Source organism: Mustelus asterias, chromosome 13 (genome assembly GCF_964213995.1).
Source record: "Mustelus asterias chromosome 13, sMusAst1.hap1.1, whole genome shotgun sequence".
Taxonomy (NCBI): domain Eukaryota; kingdom Metazoa; phylum Chordata; class Chondrichthyes; order Carcharhiniformes; family Triakidae; genus Mustelus; species Mustelus asterias.
This window is the reverse complement of record NC_135813.1, coordinates 81,084,131-81,101,383: the sequence shown is the minus strand read 5'-3', so window position 1 is coordinate 81,101,383 and position 17,253 is coordinate 81,084,131. Positions and strand designations below refer to the sequence as shown.

At 42.2% G+C, this 17,253-nt stretch overlaps 1 protein-coding gene across 13 annotated transcripts in view; it reads right to left on the bottom strand.

Annotated features, from left to right (window-relative positions):
• The window catches only part of mphosph9 (M-phase phosphoprotein 9), a 112,825-nt gene that overhangs the window by 27,215 nt on the left and 68,357 nt on the right, over positions 1–17,253 (bottom strand). For all 13 annotated transcript variants that reach the window (XM_078227116.1, XM_078227121.1, XM_078227113.1 and 10 more), the window contains 2 exons: positions 9,677–9,853; positions 6,169–6,347 (listed from right to left, as the gene is read on the bottom strand). In XM_078227116.1, the coding sequence (XP_078083242.1) occupies positions 6,169–6,347; positions 9,677–9,853 (356 nt within the window). The remainder of the gene's footprint in view (positions 1–6,168; positions 6,348–9,676; positions 9,854–17,253) is intronic.

The window sequence follows — 17,253 nt, the reverse complement described above, 5'->3', positions numbered from 1 at the left end:
ATAGAAACCCTACAGTGCAGAAGACGGCCATTCGGCCCATCGAGTCTGCACCGACCACAATCCCACCCAGGCCCTACCCCCACACATTTACCCACTAATCCCTCTAACCTTCGCAGCCCAGGGCACTAAGGGGCAATTTTAACATGGCCAATCAACCTAACCCGCACATCTTTGGACTGTGGGAGGAAACCGGAGCACCCGGAGGAAACCCACGCAGACACGAGGAGAATGTGCAAACTCCACACAGACAGTGACCCGAGCCGGGAATCGAACCCGGGACCCTGGAGCTATGAAGCAGCAGTGCTAACCACTGTGCTACCGTGCCGCCAAGCTGCCAGAGGTAGTAGTAGAGGCGGGTACAGTTTTGTCTTTTAAAAAGCATTTAGACAGTTACATGGGTACGATGGGTACAGAGGGATATGGGCCAAATGCAGGTAATTGGGAATAGTTTAGGGGTTTAAAAAAAAAGGGCGGCATGGACAAGTTGGGCCAAAGGGCCTGTTTCCATGCTGTAAACCTCTATGACTCGCCTGCCCAATTTGCGGACCTCTATCCTGTTGCAGGCAATTCATATCAGCCACACTCTTTGCCAATTCTCCAAGTCTGGTATCATTAGCAAATCTTGAAGTTTTATAATCCAAGCCATCTATATATAGCAAAAGAATGTAGTAGTCCCAGCATTGACCCTTGGGGAACACCAAAAGATAACCAATTACCATGAGTTCCTCTTTCTATCCATTAACAAAATTGAGGGTTAAAATATTAGTTTAAGTGGTATCTTCTCAAAATTCTTTCTTAAAATCCATATAGAGAACATACACCAACCGCATTCTCTTCTTCAAAAGATTCTATTAAATTGGTCAAACATGAACTGCCTTTTACTGAATTAACTCAAACTTCTCCAAGTGCTTCAAAATTAAGGCAAGCCCTTCTAGTATCTGAACACACTTCCTTTCATAAACTGGGTTGCAAGCCATTGGGACCCTAAGCATAGACAACCTTTCAAGTACAACCTCCCTTTCAATTTTCACAATATCCAATGCTTCGACTATCTCTACTTCTAACAATATTGTTCGATTCCTCTTCCTTAGTAAATACTGATACAAAAATAATAATTTGGTGTTGTACCTCTAAGCATATAGGTCACCCTCTTTAGCTCTGTTAGGACCCACTCCACCTCTTACTGCCTGCTTACTATTTACATCACAGAATCAGAATTATTAGAATGCAGAAGTAGGCCAATCGGCCCATCATGTTTGCACCTGCTGTCCAATTGAGTAATTCACCTAGTGCCATTCTCCTTTTTCCCTGTAACCCTGCACATCCTTTACAAATTGCAGCCTGATGCCCTTTTGAATGAGTTGGTTGAACCCATGTTCACCACACTCTCAGAGTGTGCATTCCAGATGTATGAAAAAGTTCTTTCTCGGTTCACTTTTGCTTCTTTTTGCCTATTGCTTTGAACTTGCATCCTCTCATTCCTGAAATTTTCATGAGTGGGAACCATTTCTCCGTATGTACTTTGTCCAGGCCTAAAACATCTGATAATTTTAGCCTTCAGAGAGGGGCTAGACAGGGATGTCCGTATCTCCTTTATTGTGCGCAATTGCTTTTGAACCCATACTAATATCGCTCCCTCTTTTAGGCACTTATATAAGGCAAACATCCCTCATTGTTGGCTTCTATTAAGTGGGGCATACATTGTTTGTCCTCCTTGCCGATATCTCAGCTAGGCAGGATAGCATTGATTAAGATTAATGTGTTGCCTAGGTTGATACTACTTATTCTGCTGTCTGCAAAGATCCTAAAGGAAATTAATAGAGTACTTGGCTCTTCTTTACGAAACAAGAAAAAAAACCTTGCTTAAAGCTGGCTAAGCTGCAGCCTCCCGCTTCTAAGGGATGGTTAGGGATGCCGAATATTATCAGTTAGTCTCCCCCTCAAATTCATAGGAGGATGGATCAGAAGGACCCTCTCCTTCATATGGCTTGAAATTGAAGCTGACCAGTTGTCACACTCCTTACAGTCACTCTTGTTTCTTAGAGATTTTAAGGCTGTTTTGGACAAATGTGACACTCCTATTATTACTATGAAAGCATAGAGAATGGTCTACGAATTGGAAGGGAGATCTAACTTAACTTCCACACTTTTTCCCATTTAGGGTAATCCAGGTATCCCTGCAGGTCTCAAGGTCCATAGTTTTGATATCTAGAGAGATAGAGGTCTCTATAGGATAGGTGATGTGTTTGATGGTGGCTCCCTATTATCTTTTGAGCAGCTGTTCTGAAATACTCCTTTTTTAGATTCACAGGGACTTTATCCTTAGTAAGACAACTCTTATAAGTTAAGATTTCTCCGGTGGAAAAAATCCTGTTATCTGCAGAGCCTAAGCAATTGATCAGCAAATTTTATGATAGTGTGTTAGATCCTGTGAGAATTCATTGGACAATCATGATCTTGGGAAAAAACCTTATAGTAAATATTGATGATGAGACGATGTTTGAGAACGTGTCAATAAAATCTCGGTTTACAGGAATAAAGGGCAAAAATGTAACTGAGGAGAGAATAGGGCATCCATGTGCAGATCCACAAGAGATGGGTGACATTTTAAATGAATATTTCTCATCCGTATTTACTGTTGAGAAAAGCATGGACGTTAGGGAACTTGGGAAAATAAAAGGTGATGTCTTGAGTAGTGTACATATAACAGAGGAGGCGGCATTGGAAGTCTTAAAGTGCATCAAGGTAGATAAATCCCCAGGACCTGATGAAGTGTATCCCAGGATGTTGTGGGACACTAGGGAGGAAATTGCAGGTCCCCTATCACTGACAGCCACAGGTGAAGTGCCTGAATATTAGAGGATGGCGAATGTTGTGCCTTTGTTTAAGAAGAGCTGCAGGGAAAAGCCTGGGAACTACAGGCCAGTGAGACTAACGTCTGTAGTGGGTAAGTTGTTAGAAGGTATTCTGAGAGACAGGATCTACAGGCATTTAGAGAGGCAAGGACTGAATAGGGACAGTCAAAGAACAAAGAAAATTACAGCACAGGAACAGATCCTTCAGCCCTCCAAGTCTGCACCGACCATGTAATGGCTTTGTATGGAAAATCATGTCTCACGAATTTGATTGAGTTTTTGAAGGGGTAACTAAGAAGGTAGATGAGGGCAGTGCTGTCAACATTGTCCACATGGACTTTAGCAAGGCCTTTGACAAGGTACCGCATGGTAGGTTGTTGCATAAGGTTAAATCTCACTGGATCCAAGGTGAGATAGCCAACTAGATACAAAATTGACTTGATGACAGAAGGCGGTTGTAGAGGGTTGTTTTCCAAACTGGAGGTCTGTGACTCAGGAATCGGTGCTGGGTCCACTGTTATTTGTCATTTATATTAATGATTTGAATGAGTATTATGGTTAGTACGTTTGCTGATGACACCAAGATTGGTGGCATAGTGGACAGTGAAGAATGTTATCTAGGGATCTTGATCATATGGGCCAGTAGGCTGATGAATGGCAGATGGAATTTAATTTAGATAAATGCGAGGTGATGCATTTTGGTAGATCGAACCAGGGCAGGACTTACTCAGTTAATGGTAGCACATTGGGGAGAGTTATAGAACAAAGTGATCTAGGGTACAGGTTCATAGCTCCTTGAAAGTGGAGTCACAGGTGGATAGGGTGGTGAAGGTAGCATTCGGCATGCTTAGTTTCATTGGTCAGAACATTGAATACAGGAGTTGGGACGTCTTGTTGAAGTTGTACAAGACATTGGCAAGGCCACACTTGGAATATTGTGTACAGTTCTGGTCACCTTATTATAGAAATGATATTATTAAAGCAGAAAGAGTGCAGAAAAGATTTACCAGGGTGCTACCGGGGCTTATTGGTTTGAGTTATAAAGTGATGGCTGAATTGACTGGGACTTTTTTCCCTGGAGTGTAGGGGGCTATGAGGTGATCTTATAGAGATCTATAAAATAATGAGGGGCATAGATCAGCTGGTTAGTCAACATCTTTTCCCAAAAGTAGGGGAGTCTAAAACTAGAGGCATTGGTTTATGGTGAGAGGGGAGAGATACAAAAGGGTCAGAGGGGCAATTTTTCACACTGAGGGTTGTCTCTGGAACGAGCTGCCAGAAGTAGTAGTAGAGGCCGGTACAATTTTGTCTTTTAAAAAGCAATTAGTTATACTGGGAAGATTGGTATGGAGAGATATGGGCCAAACATGGGCGGCACGGTGGCACAGTGGTTAGCACAGCTGCCTCACAGTGCCAGGGACCCGGGTTCAATTCTGGCCTTGGGTCACTGTCTGTGTGGAGTTTGCACATTCTCCCCATGTCTACATGGGTTTCCTCCGGGTGCTCCGGTTTCCTCCCATAGTCCAAAAACGTGCTGGTTAGCTTGATTAGCCATGCTAAAATTGACCCTTAGTGTCAGGGGATTGGCAAGGTAAATATGTGGGGTTACGGGAGTAGGGCCTGGGTGGAATTGTGGTCGGTGCAGACTTGATGTGCTGAATGGCCTCCTCTGCACTGTAGGGATTCTATGATTCTACAAATTGAGATTAGCTTAGTGGTTAAAAACTGGGCAGGATGGACTAGTTAGGCTGAAGTGCCCGTTTCCTCTATGCTGTAAACTTCTATGACTCTATAACAAACTCAGCTTAAGATATTGCACCATCTGCATATTACTCCAAACTTAAGACACAAGTTTGACCCTGCTATATTCTCATTGTGCCAAAAATGCAAGGAGGGCACAGGGAACAATCTGCAGTACTCTCAGTACTGTGTCAAAATTAAATCCTACTGGTTTAATATCCTTCATGAGCTTGAGAAGATTTTGGACATGACCTTATATAATTCCATCCTTTGCACTTCATTCTGGATCTCCCAGATAAAAAGATAATTGATACTAATGGGAAAAGGTTGTAGGACATCCTAACATTTGCAACACAGAAAAATATCCTTTGCTCATGGATTGGTGCTAAGCCTTCGTCAATTCAGAATTGGCGGAGACTTAACCTTTGAGTCCATTGTTAGTCAAGAATCTCCCTGACTGCCTTAAAAATATTAATTGATCTTGCGTCCACTGCTCTTGGGAAAGAGTTCCAAACATTCACGACCCTGCGAGAAAAAGAAATTCTTCTCATCTCCGCCTTAATTGGGAAACCTCTTGCTTTTAAACTGTGAGGCCTAGTTCTGGCCTCTCCTAAAAGGGAAAACACTGTTTCAGCAGCCACCGTGTCAAGTCTCCTCATGATCGTGTATGTTTTAACAAGCCCTCAATTTTAAAAAAAAAATTTTTTCTGGAAGATGCTTCCCTTTTTCATAAATAACACAACAAACATTCAAAAACTGGTATGGTACAGCATCGGAAAATCTCAGTAGGTCTGACAGTATCCTGTGCGGAGAGAATAGAGCCAACGTTTCAAGTCTAGATACCCTTCGTCAGAGCTCTGATATCCCATGACCAAATTTAAAAACATTATATTTCCTAATACCAGGGAGAATTCCGGTGAACCTGCATTGTAACTGGTCAAAGCCTCAAAACTCTTCCTCATGTGGTGTCCAATACTACACACAATGCTTGGAGATCTCATTACAGTTTCATATATTCTCATCATTCCCTTTTGCCTTTTCCATTCTATATATCGAGACAAAATCCAGCTTTTCTACAGCCTTATTAACCCAAGGTGTTGCATTTCATGTCCCATGAACCTGGACCTGTGCCCAAATAATAATGTTTGTCCACAACACAGAGCCTCCTTCAACTCAAGAGTGTAATTATTGTTGTGTTTTTAAAAGAATACGTCTTACACTTACTGACATTTCTGCCGCTTAGCCCTCACTCCTAACTTGTGTAATACACTGACAGGCAACTTAACCTGCATCTAATAGTTACATTATTACAATAGTGGTGTTCAAAAGAGCATCTTTGCTTGCAATGAGAGTAGGATTTATTGACATGCATCAGGGAGAGAATTCACACTGAACTCTGAAGAACAGAAATCCACTGATTGTGATACTGAGCGATTATATAATGATATCTCAATAAATCTATACATTAGCAAAAGAACTGAAGCTTAATGGATTTAATTTCAATCCCAACCTTGTTGGCTGAACAGCAAAGTGTAGCAAGATAAGCAGAACAAAACAAAAATATGGGCCTTACTTGTACCATCGCCAACTTCGGAGGCCTCATGTGTTGGTGTTTGTGCTCCCCAGCTTTCAGACACATTTCTGGCATCAAGCTTTTGTAATGCTTTCAGAATAGGAGGAATTGGTTCCTCTAAATCATTTGAAGGATCTTGCTGAGTGCAGGAGCGATCCTTCTCTGGGGGTGAATGGAACCTAATCAAATTAGCAAGAGAAAAAGGGTTTATTTCTAAGAACTGTCTGTGGCACTGCAAGCCTTCTGCCATATCTGAAAGTTAAAACTAACACAAAACTATTAACCTTTATTTTAAATTAATACAATAATATTTATACCACAAGTCAAGGTTTCTGGAAAGCTTCCTGGAGTTAGTGAAATAACTGAGAACAAAGGGCAAAGAAAAAGTTTAACTGACTGCAGCCAAACAGCTTAGTTCCCATTGTACACATGTTAAAACTGAAGTCTATGTGCAGTTTGTCGATTTTTTTGCCATTATAAATTCCTATGTCCGCATTTATAACAGAAACTGCGGATGTAAATTTGTCAGCTTGTAATGACACTCTCTCACCAGTGGTGGTGGGGACTGTTTGCGGAGACCAATGGTGCTGTCATGAATAGGAGATCACAACTATAGCAAGATAAGTTGGCATACGTTTATTATAATTCTCAATACAAGAATTAATGATGGAAATATAAAATATATCACTGTAAAATTAGTCTAAATTATATCCAATTCTCCAACCGCCCCTCATCTGAAGGCTATGATGGATCTGGACTTCCCATATGCAATCAACTAGTTTAGAATAAAATATTACATCCAACTTGCAACTTTTCAACTATCTTTCATGATATAATCTGTTTCTATTCATAGCACCAAGTGAATTCACTTTTGTATTAGGAAGTGTTATGGTACAGACATCATGTCCAATGGCTCCATTATATATTTGATGCAACACAAGGAGCCATTTTTTGCAATGAATAACCCATTATGATTAGTTGGTTTCTCTAGTTTATGCCGGGTAAACAATGAGTGCCCTTTTTGTGCCAAATCACATTGTGCTTTACAAACCTTTAAATCTCGTTCCACTGCAATACCTAGTTCTGCAAACTTCAATGCTAAACCAAAACCCTGCTGCAACTTGTTCAATTTTTAACAAATAAAACTTTAAAATGCTACTAGTAGGCAAAAGGAAAGACGATTCAATACATTTATACATGAAGTTGGTTTAACGTATTTAAAACATAAGCTCGCAAGATATCCTGAACAGTTGTTGGCGTTGCTATAAATTCTACCTTCATTAATCAGTTCTTTTCAAAGAACTGACCCAGGACAACAGTGATAATAGAACAGCTGAACTAAAAATTAGTTCAAAAGGTTGACAGTTCAGTATGCATCAATGCTGAGAAACTTTGGAGGATTGGGCTGAATATCACTGCTTACCCAACCAAGTTAGACCTTGAATTTACACTGTAAGGATGGCCGTAAAATCCCAAATTAGTGGGTCCCAACCTTGATTAAAGCTGACCATAACAATCCACCATTTCCAAACAACAAATACTTAATCAGATCCAGAGCTCAGTTCCACATATTGCCAATTCACACTTCTTCCATGAGAACAGAGACAACAATCAGAAGATACAGTAATTTTGTGAGCCTGAGCGTAGGCATAAAATAACAAAATGTAATATATTTGGTAGTCAATTAGTAATTCCCTTTCAATTACAGGGCAATCTATTTTACTTTGAGGTTTCAAAGAATATACACAGAACTGGCATTTATAGAAGATCTTTAATACTTGAGGACATTTCCAATCACTTGATACTTTTTAAAGCATTTTTGATATAATGAACTAGACTTGGATATAGAAAGCACAGTTTCAAAGTTCGCAGTTCAGGAAGATGGTGACAGACTTTAGGAGGACATAGATTGGTGAAATGGGCAAAAAAAATTGCAGAGAAATGTAAACTGCTACATTTTGGGAAGAAGAATAGGAACAGAGAGACTTGATATTTCCATACACTTTCTGCCAAAGGTTTGACAAGACCATGAAGAGTCATCTAGTTATATGAGGCACAGGGAAACAGGAAAATTTCCAAATATTATGTTTAGGTTGTGCCGCAAGTTACATGTCACTATCTTCATCAGAAAGTCAGTACTGAATATTGGATGCCACTGATATGCAGCCCAAGAGTGATTATAGCATGATAGAATAGCATATTCAGTTTGACAATGAGAAACTTGGGTCTGAAACAAGTGTCTTAAATGAAGGGAATTACAAGGATATGTAGACAAAATCAGCTGCAGTGAACCGGGAGAGTAGATTAAAAAGGTAGAGAAGGAAGGACATAGATTTAAGGAGATATTTCATACCTCTCAACAAAGTTAAATTCCATTGAAAAGAAAGATGCTACAAGAAGGATGGACCACTTGTGGATAACCAGGGAAGTTAAGAATGATATCAAATTGAAAGGTGTCCAATGCTGTCGAGATTGGGAAGGTTTTAGAAACTAGCAATAACAAAAAAGGGAGAAATAATATATTAAAAATTGAAGAAACTAGACAAACAAAACATTTGTCCCTTAGGAGCTGAGACTAGGGAATTAATAATTGGAAACAAGAAATTGGCAGAGGCTTTGAACAAGTATTTTGCATCTGTCTTTAAGAAAACACAAAAAGCATCCCAATACATAATAGGTGAAAATCAAGGGCAAAGAAAAGGAAGAACTTGAAACAAAACTACAAGAGAAATGTTCTAGAGAAAACTAATGGGCCCACCCTAGGGTCTTGGAAGAGTGTAACAATTCTGTTCAGTATGAGTATGTCTGTGTATTTGTAGCAGTGACAAGTGTGGATGTACATGTGATCTTGAGCGAGTGAGTGTGAGTGTTGGTGCTCATGTGTGTGCATGCGTATGTGGCAGTGACTGAATATGTAGGTGTGTAGCATGTGTGGGTGTGGCAGTGATTGAGTGCGCGCATTTGGCCAGAAAGATGTGGTAACTTAACAACGGTAGACAAACGCATTTTAATGCTTAATCTTCTTTACTTACAAAAATATAAAATAAACAGTACAACATGAACATAGAACCTGGTGTCAGTTCCTCGTGGCTACAATAATAACCCGTGCTATTGATGAATTGTGTATGCTCACAATTACTAAAGATGTCAATAAACATATTGAAAAGAAGATCCTTAGTGTACCCACTATAACACTTAATACCTCAATTCTTTTTGAAATTCAGTTTGTGCCAAATGTTATCTTTCCGAAATATGTTCATCAGTCCCTTAATGGGAAAAAATGCAAATGTGGCCCCTCGAGTGAAAAGGTTGGACAAGCCTTACACATGTTGTATCATACTTACTCTGAACTATGCCATAGGATATCTACAAGTCTCTTAAAAAACACAATATGAAATGATAAAATATGGTAAGGTATGTTACTGGATCACTTTAAAATATTCTTTGGGTTAAATGTCAACAGCAAATAAAGCAGAGAGAATGGCTGACATAAGGATGTTCAGCTGACCTTCTAGGCTGCAGGTGAATCTCCTCAAATTCATTGCTAGAAGCATTGCTGTCACTTTCTAAGGGTTGCCCAGTGAATATGGAATAGTCAGAACCTGGAGTCAGCCACTTGCGTCTTGCAACATCATCAGGAGGAGTTTTTGTAGGAATACGATTGTCATCAGGATGATGGAAAAGGCTGTTTTTGGTAACACATTAAGAGAACAACTCAGGGAAGTCACAAAAAACATAAAACTAAATCAAAATAATTATGATCAAACAATTTTTGCAATTCATACTGAAAGAAATGGCTGAGGTAATCGCAGATGCGTTAGTAGTTATTTATCAAAATTCGCTGGACTCTGGGGTAGTGCCGGCTGATTGGAAAACAGCTACTGTTACGCCGCTGTTTAAAAAAGGAAGTAGACAAAAGGCGGGTAACTGCAGGCCGGTTAGCTTAACGTCCGTAGTTGGGAAGATGCTGGAGTCCATCATTAAAGAGGAAATAGCAGAGCACCTGGATAAGAATGGTTCGATCAAGCAGACGCAGCATGGATTCATGAAGGGAAAGTCGTGTTTGACGAATTTACTGGATTTTTATGAAGATGTGACTAGTGCGGTTGACAGAGGGGGACCGGTGGATGTGGTGTTTTTAGATTTCCAGAAGACATTCGATAAGGTGCCTCACAAAAGATTGCTGCAGAAGATTGGGGTACACGGAGTTGGGGGTAAGGTGTTGGCGTGGATTGGGGATTGACTATCGAACAGGAAGCAGAGAGTTGGAATAAATGGGTGCTTTTCTGGTTGGCAGCTGGTGACCAGTGGCGTGCTAGAGGGATCGGTGCTGGGGCCTCAACTGTTTACCATTTACATAGATGATGTGGAGGAGGGGACTGAGTGTAGGGTATCAAAGTTTGCTGATGACACGAAGATGAGTGGGAAAGCGAATTGCGTGGAGGACGCGGAAAGTCTGCAGAGAGATTTGGATAGGCTGAGCGAGTGGGCGTGGATCTGGCAGATGGAATATAACGTTGGCAAATGTGAGGTTATCCACTTTGGAATAAATAATAGTAAATTGGAATATTATTTAAATAGAGAAAAATTACATCATGCTACTGTGCAGAGGGACCTGGGGGTCCTTGTGCACGAATCACAAAAACTCAGTCTGCAGGTGCAGCAGGTGATCAAGAAGGCGAATGGAATGTTGGCCTTTATCACGAGGGGGATAGAATATAAAAGGAGGGAGGTCTTGCTGCAACTATACAAGGCACTGGAGAGGCCGCAACTGGAGTACTGTGTGCAGTTTTGGTCCCCTTATTTGCGAAAGGATATATTGGCCTTGGAGGGAGTGCAGAGAAGGTTCACCAGGTTGATACCGGAGATGAAGGGTGTAGCTTATGAGGAGAGATTGAACAGATTGGGTCTGTACTCGTTGGAGTTTAGAAGGCTGAGGGGTGATCTTATAGAGACCTATAAGATAATGAAGGGGCTGGATAGGGTAGAGGTAGAGAGATTCTTTCCACTTAGAAGGGAAACCAAAACTAGAGGGCACAGCCTCAAAATAAGTGGGGGCCGGTTCAGAACAGAGTTGAGGGGGAACTTCTTCTCTGAAAGAGTAGTGAATCTCTGGAATTCTCTGCCCATTGAAGTGGTGGAGGCTACCTCGTAGAATATGTTTAAATCACGGGTAGATAGATTTCTGATCGATAAGGGAATTAAGGGATATGGGAAGCAGGCGGGTAAGTGGAACTGATTCGCTTCAGATCAGCCATGATCTTGTTGAATGGCGGGGCAGGCTCGAGGGGCTAGATGGCCTACTCCTGCTCCTATTTCTTATGTTCTTATGTTCTTAATTAGGACTTGTCCCAAGTTCTTTAAATAATGGCATAAACAAACATTATTCTACCTACAATAACCTGTGATCTTAAAAAGTCTGAATGTGAAAGACCACCTAAGCTTCAAGTTATATTCTAAATGTTTATATTCAGAATATAGTAACTTAGGAATGTATCACCAAAGGAACTGTTTCAAATGGGAACAATGTTTATTTTCTGCTCTAAATTAATAAAATCTGGCCCTAGCTTTGTAATTTTTCTCACTGAGAAAAATCATAAATGAGAGAACTTTACTGGAGGGATCAGGAATCTGTTCTGTTGATACAAGTCAACATTTGCTCTAGATTTCAGCTCTGAAGAGGAAACAAACGTAGGTTGGAATGCAGATATTGAAAAATTTCAAAATTAGCTTGTGGTTGTCTGAAGGAGAGACAGGATACATGGTTTCATGCATCAACAAAAAGAGGCAAATGCAGTTCACAGTTCATTACAATGCTGCACATGTGTGATATTGTTCAAGTTAAACCTTTGCACACAGCTTACTATACACCGAGGACTGTGTGGCCAAATTCCCCTCCAACTCAATTTTTAAGTTTACTGATGACACCACCGTAGTGGGTCGGATCTCAAACAATGATGAGACAGAGTACAGGAAAGAGATGGAGAATCTGGTGAACTGGTGCGAAGACAATAATCTCTCCCTCAATGTCAACAAACGAAGAAGATAGTCATTGACTTCAGGAAGCATAGAGGAGAACATGCCCCTGTCTACAACAACGGGGACGAAGAGAATGGTCGAAAGCTTCAAGTTTTTAGGTGTCCAGATCACCAACAACCTGCCCTGGTCCCTCCATGCTGACGCTATAGTTAAGAAAGCCCACCAACGCCTCTACTTTCTCAGAAGACTAAGGAAACTTGGCATGTCTGCTATAGCTCTCACCAACTTTTACAGATGCAACAGCGAAAGCATTCTTTCTGATTGTATCACAACTTGATATGGCTCCTGCTCTGCCCAAGATCGCAAGAAACTACAAAGGGCCGTGAATGAAGCCCCGTCTATCACGCAAACCAGCCTCCCATCCATTGACACTGTCTACACCTCCTGCTGCCTCGGAAAAGTAGCCAGCATAATCAAGGACCCCACACACCCCAGACATACTCTTTTCCACTTTCTTCCGTCAGGAAAAAGATACAAAAGTCTGAGGTCATGTACCAACTGACTCAAGAACAGCTTCTTCCCTGCTGACATCAGACTTTTGAATGGACCTACTTGCATTAAGTAGGTCTTGCTCGACACCCTAGCTATGACTTCAAAATTACATTCTGCATTCTCTCGTTTCCTTCTCTATGAAAGGTATGTTTTGTCTGTATAACGCACAAGAAACAATACTTTTCACTGTATGTTAATACATGTGACAATAATAAATCAAATCAAATATTAAGTTGATCTTTCTCAACACCCGAGCTATGACTGTAATACGACCCTCTCCTTTCCCTCTCTATGTACGGTATGCTTTTTCTCTGTAGCGTGCAAGAAACAATACTTTTCACTGTATACTAAAATATGTGACAATAATAAATCAAATCAAAAGGAGTTGCAGGAAAAATTACAAACATCAGTCAGTTCCCCTTTACTGGAAAAGGGCCACATGTTCAACACCTTCAGGAGCCAGAGTCATAGAGGTTTACAGCATGGAAACAGGCCCTTCGGCCCAACTTGTCCATGCCACCCTTTTTTTTAAAACTCCGAAGCTAATCCCAATTGCCCACATTTGGCCCATATCGCTCTATACCCATCGTACCCATGTAACTATCTAAATGCTTTTTAAAAGACAAAATTGTACCCGCCTCTACTATTACCTCTGGCAGCTTGTTCCAGACACTCACCACCCTCAGTGTGAAAAAAATGCCCCTCTGGATACTTTTGTATCTCTCCCCTCTCACCTTAAACCTATGTCCTCTAGTTTTAGACTCTCCTACCTTTGGGAAAAGATATTGACCATCTAGCTGATCTGTACCCTCATTATTTTATAGACCTCTATAAGGTCACCCCTCAGCCTTCTATGCTCCAGAGAAAAAAGTCCCAGTCTATCCAGCCTCTCCTTTTAACTCAAACCATCAAGTCCGGATAGCATCCTAGTAAACCTTTTCTGCACTTTTTCTAGTTTAATAATATCCTTTCTATAACAGGGTGACCAGAACATTGGCCTTACCAATGTCTTGTACAACTTCAACAAGACGTACCAACTCCTGTATTCAATGTTCTGACCGATGAAACTGAGCATGCCGAATGCCTTCTTCACCACTTTGTCTACCTGTGACTCCACTTTCAAGGAGCTATGAACATGTACCCCTAGGTCTCTTTTTTCTGTAACTCTCCCCAACGCCCTACCATTAACTGAGTAAGTCCTGCCCTGGTTCAATCTACCAAAATGCATCACCTCGCATTTGTCTAAATTAAACTCCATCTGCCATTCGTCAGCCCATTGGCCCAATTGATCAAGATCCCGTTGCAATTGGAGATAACTGTCCACTATGCCACCAATCTTAGTGTCATCTGCAAACTTACTAACCATGCCTCCTACATTCTCATCCAAATCATTAATATAAATGACAAATAACAGTGGACCCAGCACTGATCCCTGAGGCACACCACTGGTCACAGGCCTCCAGTTTGAAAAACAACCCTCTACAAGCACCCTTTGGCGTCTGTCAAGAAGCCAATTTTGTATCCATTTAGATACTTCACCCTGGATCCCGTGAGATTTAATCTGACGCAACAACCTACCATGCGGTATCTTGTCAAAGGCCTTGCTAAAGTCCATATAGACAACATTAACTGCACTGCCCTCATCTACCTTCGTGGTTACTCCTTCAAAAAACTCAATTAAATTTGTGAGACATGATTTTCCACTCACAAAGTCATGCTGACTGTCCCTAATCAGCCCTTACGTCTCTAAATGCCTGTAGCTCCTGACTCTCAAAATACCTTCCAACAATTTACCCACCACAGATGTGAGGCTCACTAGCCTGTAGTTCCCATGCTTTTCCCTGCAGCCCTTTTTAAACAACGGCACAACATTTGCCACTCTCCAATCTTCAGGCACCTCACCTGTGACTATCGATGATTCAAATATCTCGGCAAGAGGACCCGCAATTTCCTCCCTAGCCTCCCACAATGTCCTGGGATACACTTCATCAGGTCCCAGGGATCAAAGCTGACAAAGGGTCATCTGGACTCCAAACGCCAGCTCTTTTCTCTCCTTACAGATACTGCCAGACCTGCTGAGATTTTCCAGCATTTTCTCTTTTGGTTTCAGATTCCAGCATCCGCAGTAATTTGCTTTTATTTAGCTGGGAATTGGAATCCTGACAGTCCCTGGCTAAAGTTTCAGAGAAACACGAATGACAGTTAACCCCAGACATGCAGGGAGCGATTCTCCCATTGCGACCCGCTAATTCTTTGTTGGGTTGGGTTGGGAGATGCGCGCATGCGCCAATTCGCGGGATCCTCACCTGCATTCCCGATGCATGCGCATCTCCCACTGCCGGAGTGCAAGCACGGTCGAGACCAGGCTGGAAACCGACGGGAAGACCAGGTAAGTATTTTTAATCTATTTGTAATGTAATTTAAATGTCATTATCGGGCCCGGGACTGAATTCTCCGGGCCCGATAGCATCTCCCACCCTGCCAAGAGTATTTCACTCGGGTGGGGTTTGGGGTAGCTCCCCACGTTCGGAGGACTAGCAAGAGACCCCGTTGGAGTGAAGGGGGGGGGGCAATCGGGGCCCCCCCCAGGGGTTGGGTGGGTGGTGGTGCCCCCCCAGGTAGTGCCAGCCTGTGCCCCCTGGCACTACCCAAGGGGAAAAGTGCCTATGCCCAGGGGGCACCTTGGCGGGGGGTGCTGGAGATTGTGGAGCTCCGGGCCGGAGGGGGGGGGCACGGGTTGGGGCCGCCATCGGGCTGTGGGGAGGGTGTGGTTGGAAGGGGCAGCTCTGCATGCGCAGAGGCCCAGAACTGTCCGACTCCGGCGTGAATAGACCCCGCCCCTGAGCTTTTAACGATATTCACAATTGTGACCTCTGCATTGCACACAATGTGGGAGATTCAAGTATGAACTCCCACTCAAAAAATAATCGTGGTTTGCACCATTTTTCCTGCCAGTTCAGCACTTAGAATATTTTTGGGAGAATTGCCCCTGTGGTGTGCAGGCCCACCAACACGTGGGCACATTCTGGTACTCATGAATTAAACTCTCCAATGTGGGTAAATAGTTCCACAGCCTTACGGATACCACAGGAGAGTCAAAGTTTAAAAGGGTAAACCATGGCAAAAAATCTGTAGTAGAACCCAAAGGTGGACAGATGTCTAAATATGTCATCTTTCCAGCAACCCCTGCAACCAAACCAGAGAGATGGGTACATGGTGGTAATGTCACTGGACTCGTAATAAGAAGCCCAGGCTGATACTCTGGGGACATGGGCACGCCATGGTCTGAATAAATTTTGCCTAGGCTTGTGCACTGAAGAGGACACTCAAGTTAACACAACAAAGGAGACAGCAGTTATGATTGATAAGCCCAATTCAACTGATAGGTGCTACAAGCTGCCCCCATCAAGGTGAGGACCCATCATGCCCATTGGTCAGCTATTGCCCACTTCAAGTCAGTCAACTATTACCCTGGGAGTTTGGAAGGTGGCCCATGTGGGGACCAGTCCAGGTCTTTAAAGCAGTTACACTGAAGTTAGAAGTGTTTTTATTTCTTCTCTTTTAGAGTACCTGTTAGGGCAACACTGGCAGAACCATCTGTAGTTGGTGACTTAAATAGGTTGCTCAGATAGTTCCCAGAGCAGCACAATTGCCCACAGGAAGTTAACACTTCTGGACAATTGCCTCGTACTCCCCCGCACCCCTCCCCCAAATCCAAAACTGGGGAGGCAGGAAGTTACGGTCTTTTTTTCCAGCCATTAAAATAATTACAGTTCTAATAAGCAAATAGTTTTCTTCCTCAAGTGCTATGCTGGTCATTTAGCTGAAGTTGTGATTTGTTGAAAACGGCATGGTTGCTCACTGTCCAAGGTGAACGTCTAATCTTTTTATAAAAATCCAGATCAGTTCCCAAGTATCCAAATAAATCGTCATCCTTCCAAATTTTAAAAGAAAGCATAGTTCTTAAAAATATGGTTTCCCAACACTACTGGAGAAGTTCAATGCAGGAGCGGGCATGGAGCATGAGGCATGGGAACTGCTGCTTCAAGCATCATGCCCTGGCAAGGAAAAACAAGCATGGACTCTGAATGCCTAACAGCCATCTGAAGTAAGGTGCAACAGGCTGCTAGACAGTGCATCAATGACCACTGGTTACAATTTAGGAATACAGGAGCACACGTAGGCCATTTGGCTTCTCGAGCCTGCTCTGCCATTTGACTAGCTCATGGCTCATCTTCTACCTTAACGCCATCTTCCTGCACTATCCCTCTATCCCTTGATGTCACTTGCATCTAGATATCTATCAAATTCTGATTTAAATAAACTCAATGACTGAACCTCCACAGCTCTTTTGGGGAGAGAATGCCAAAGATTCACCACGCTGACTGAAGAAATTCCTACTAAGTGGCATAACTCTTATTCTAAGACTGTGGTCCTGGACTCTCTCTTGCAGCTATTATGTTGAGCCCTGTAAGAATTGTTTGGCCTGGTGAACCTTTGTTACACTCCCACTAAGGAAAGGTTTCTGGCCACATCAGACTGCAGATCTAGGCT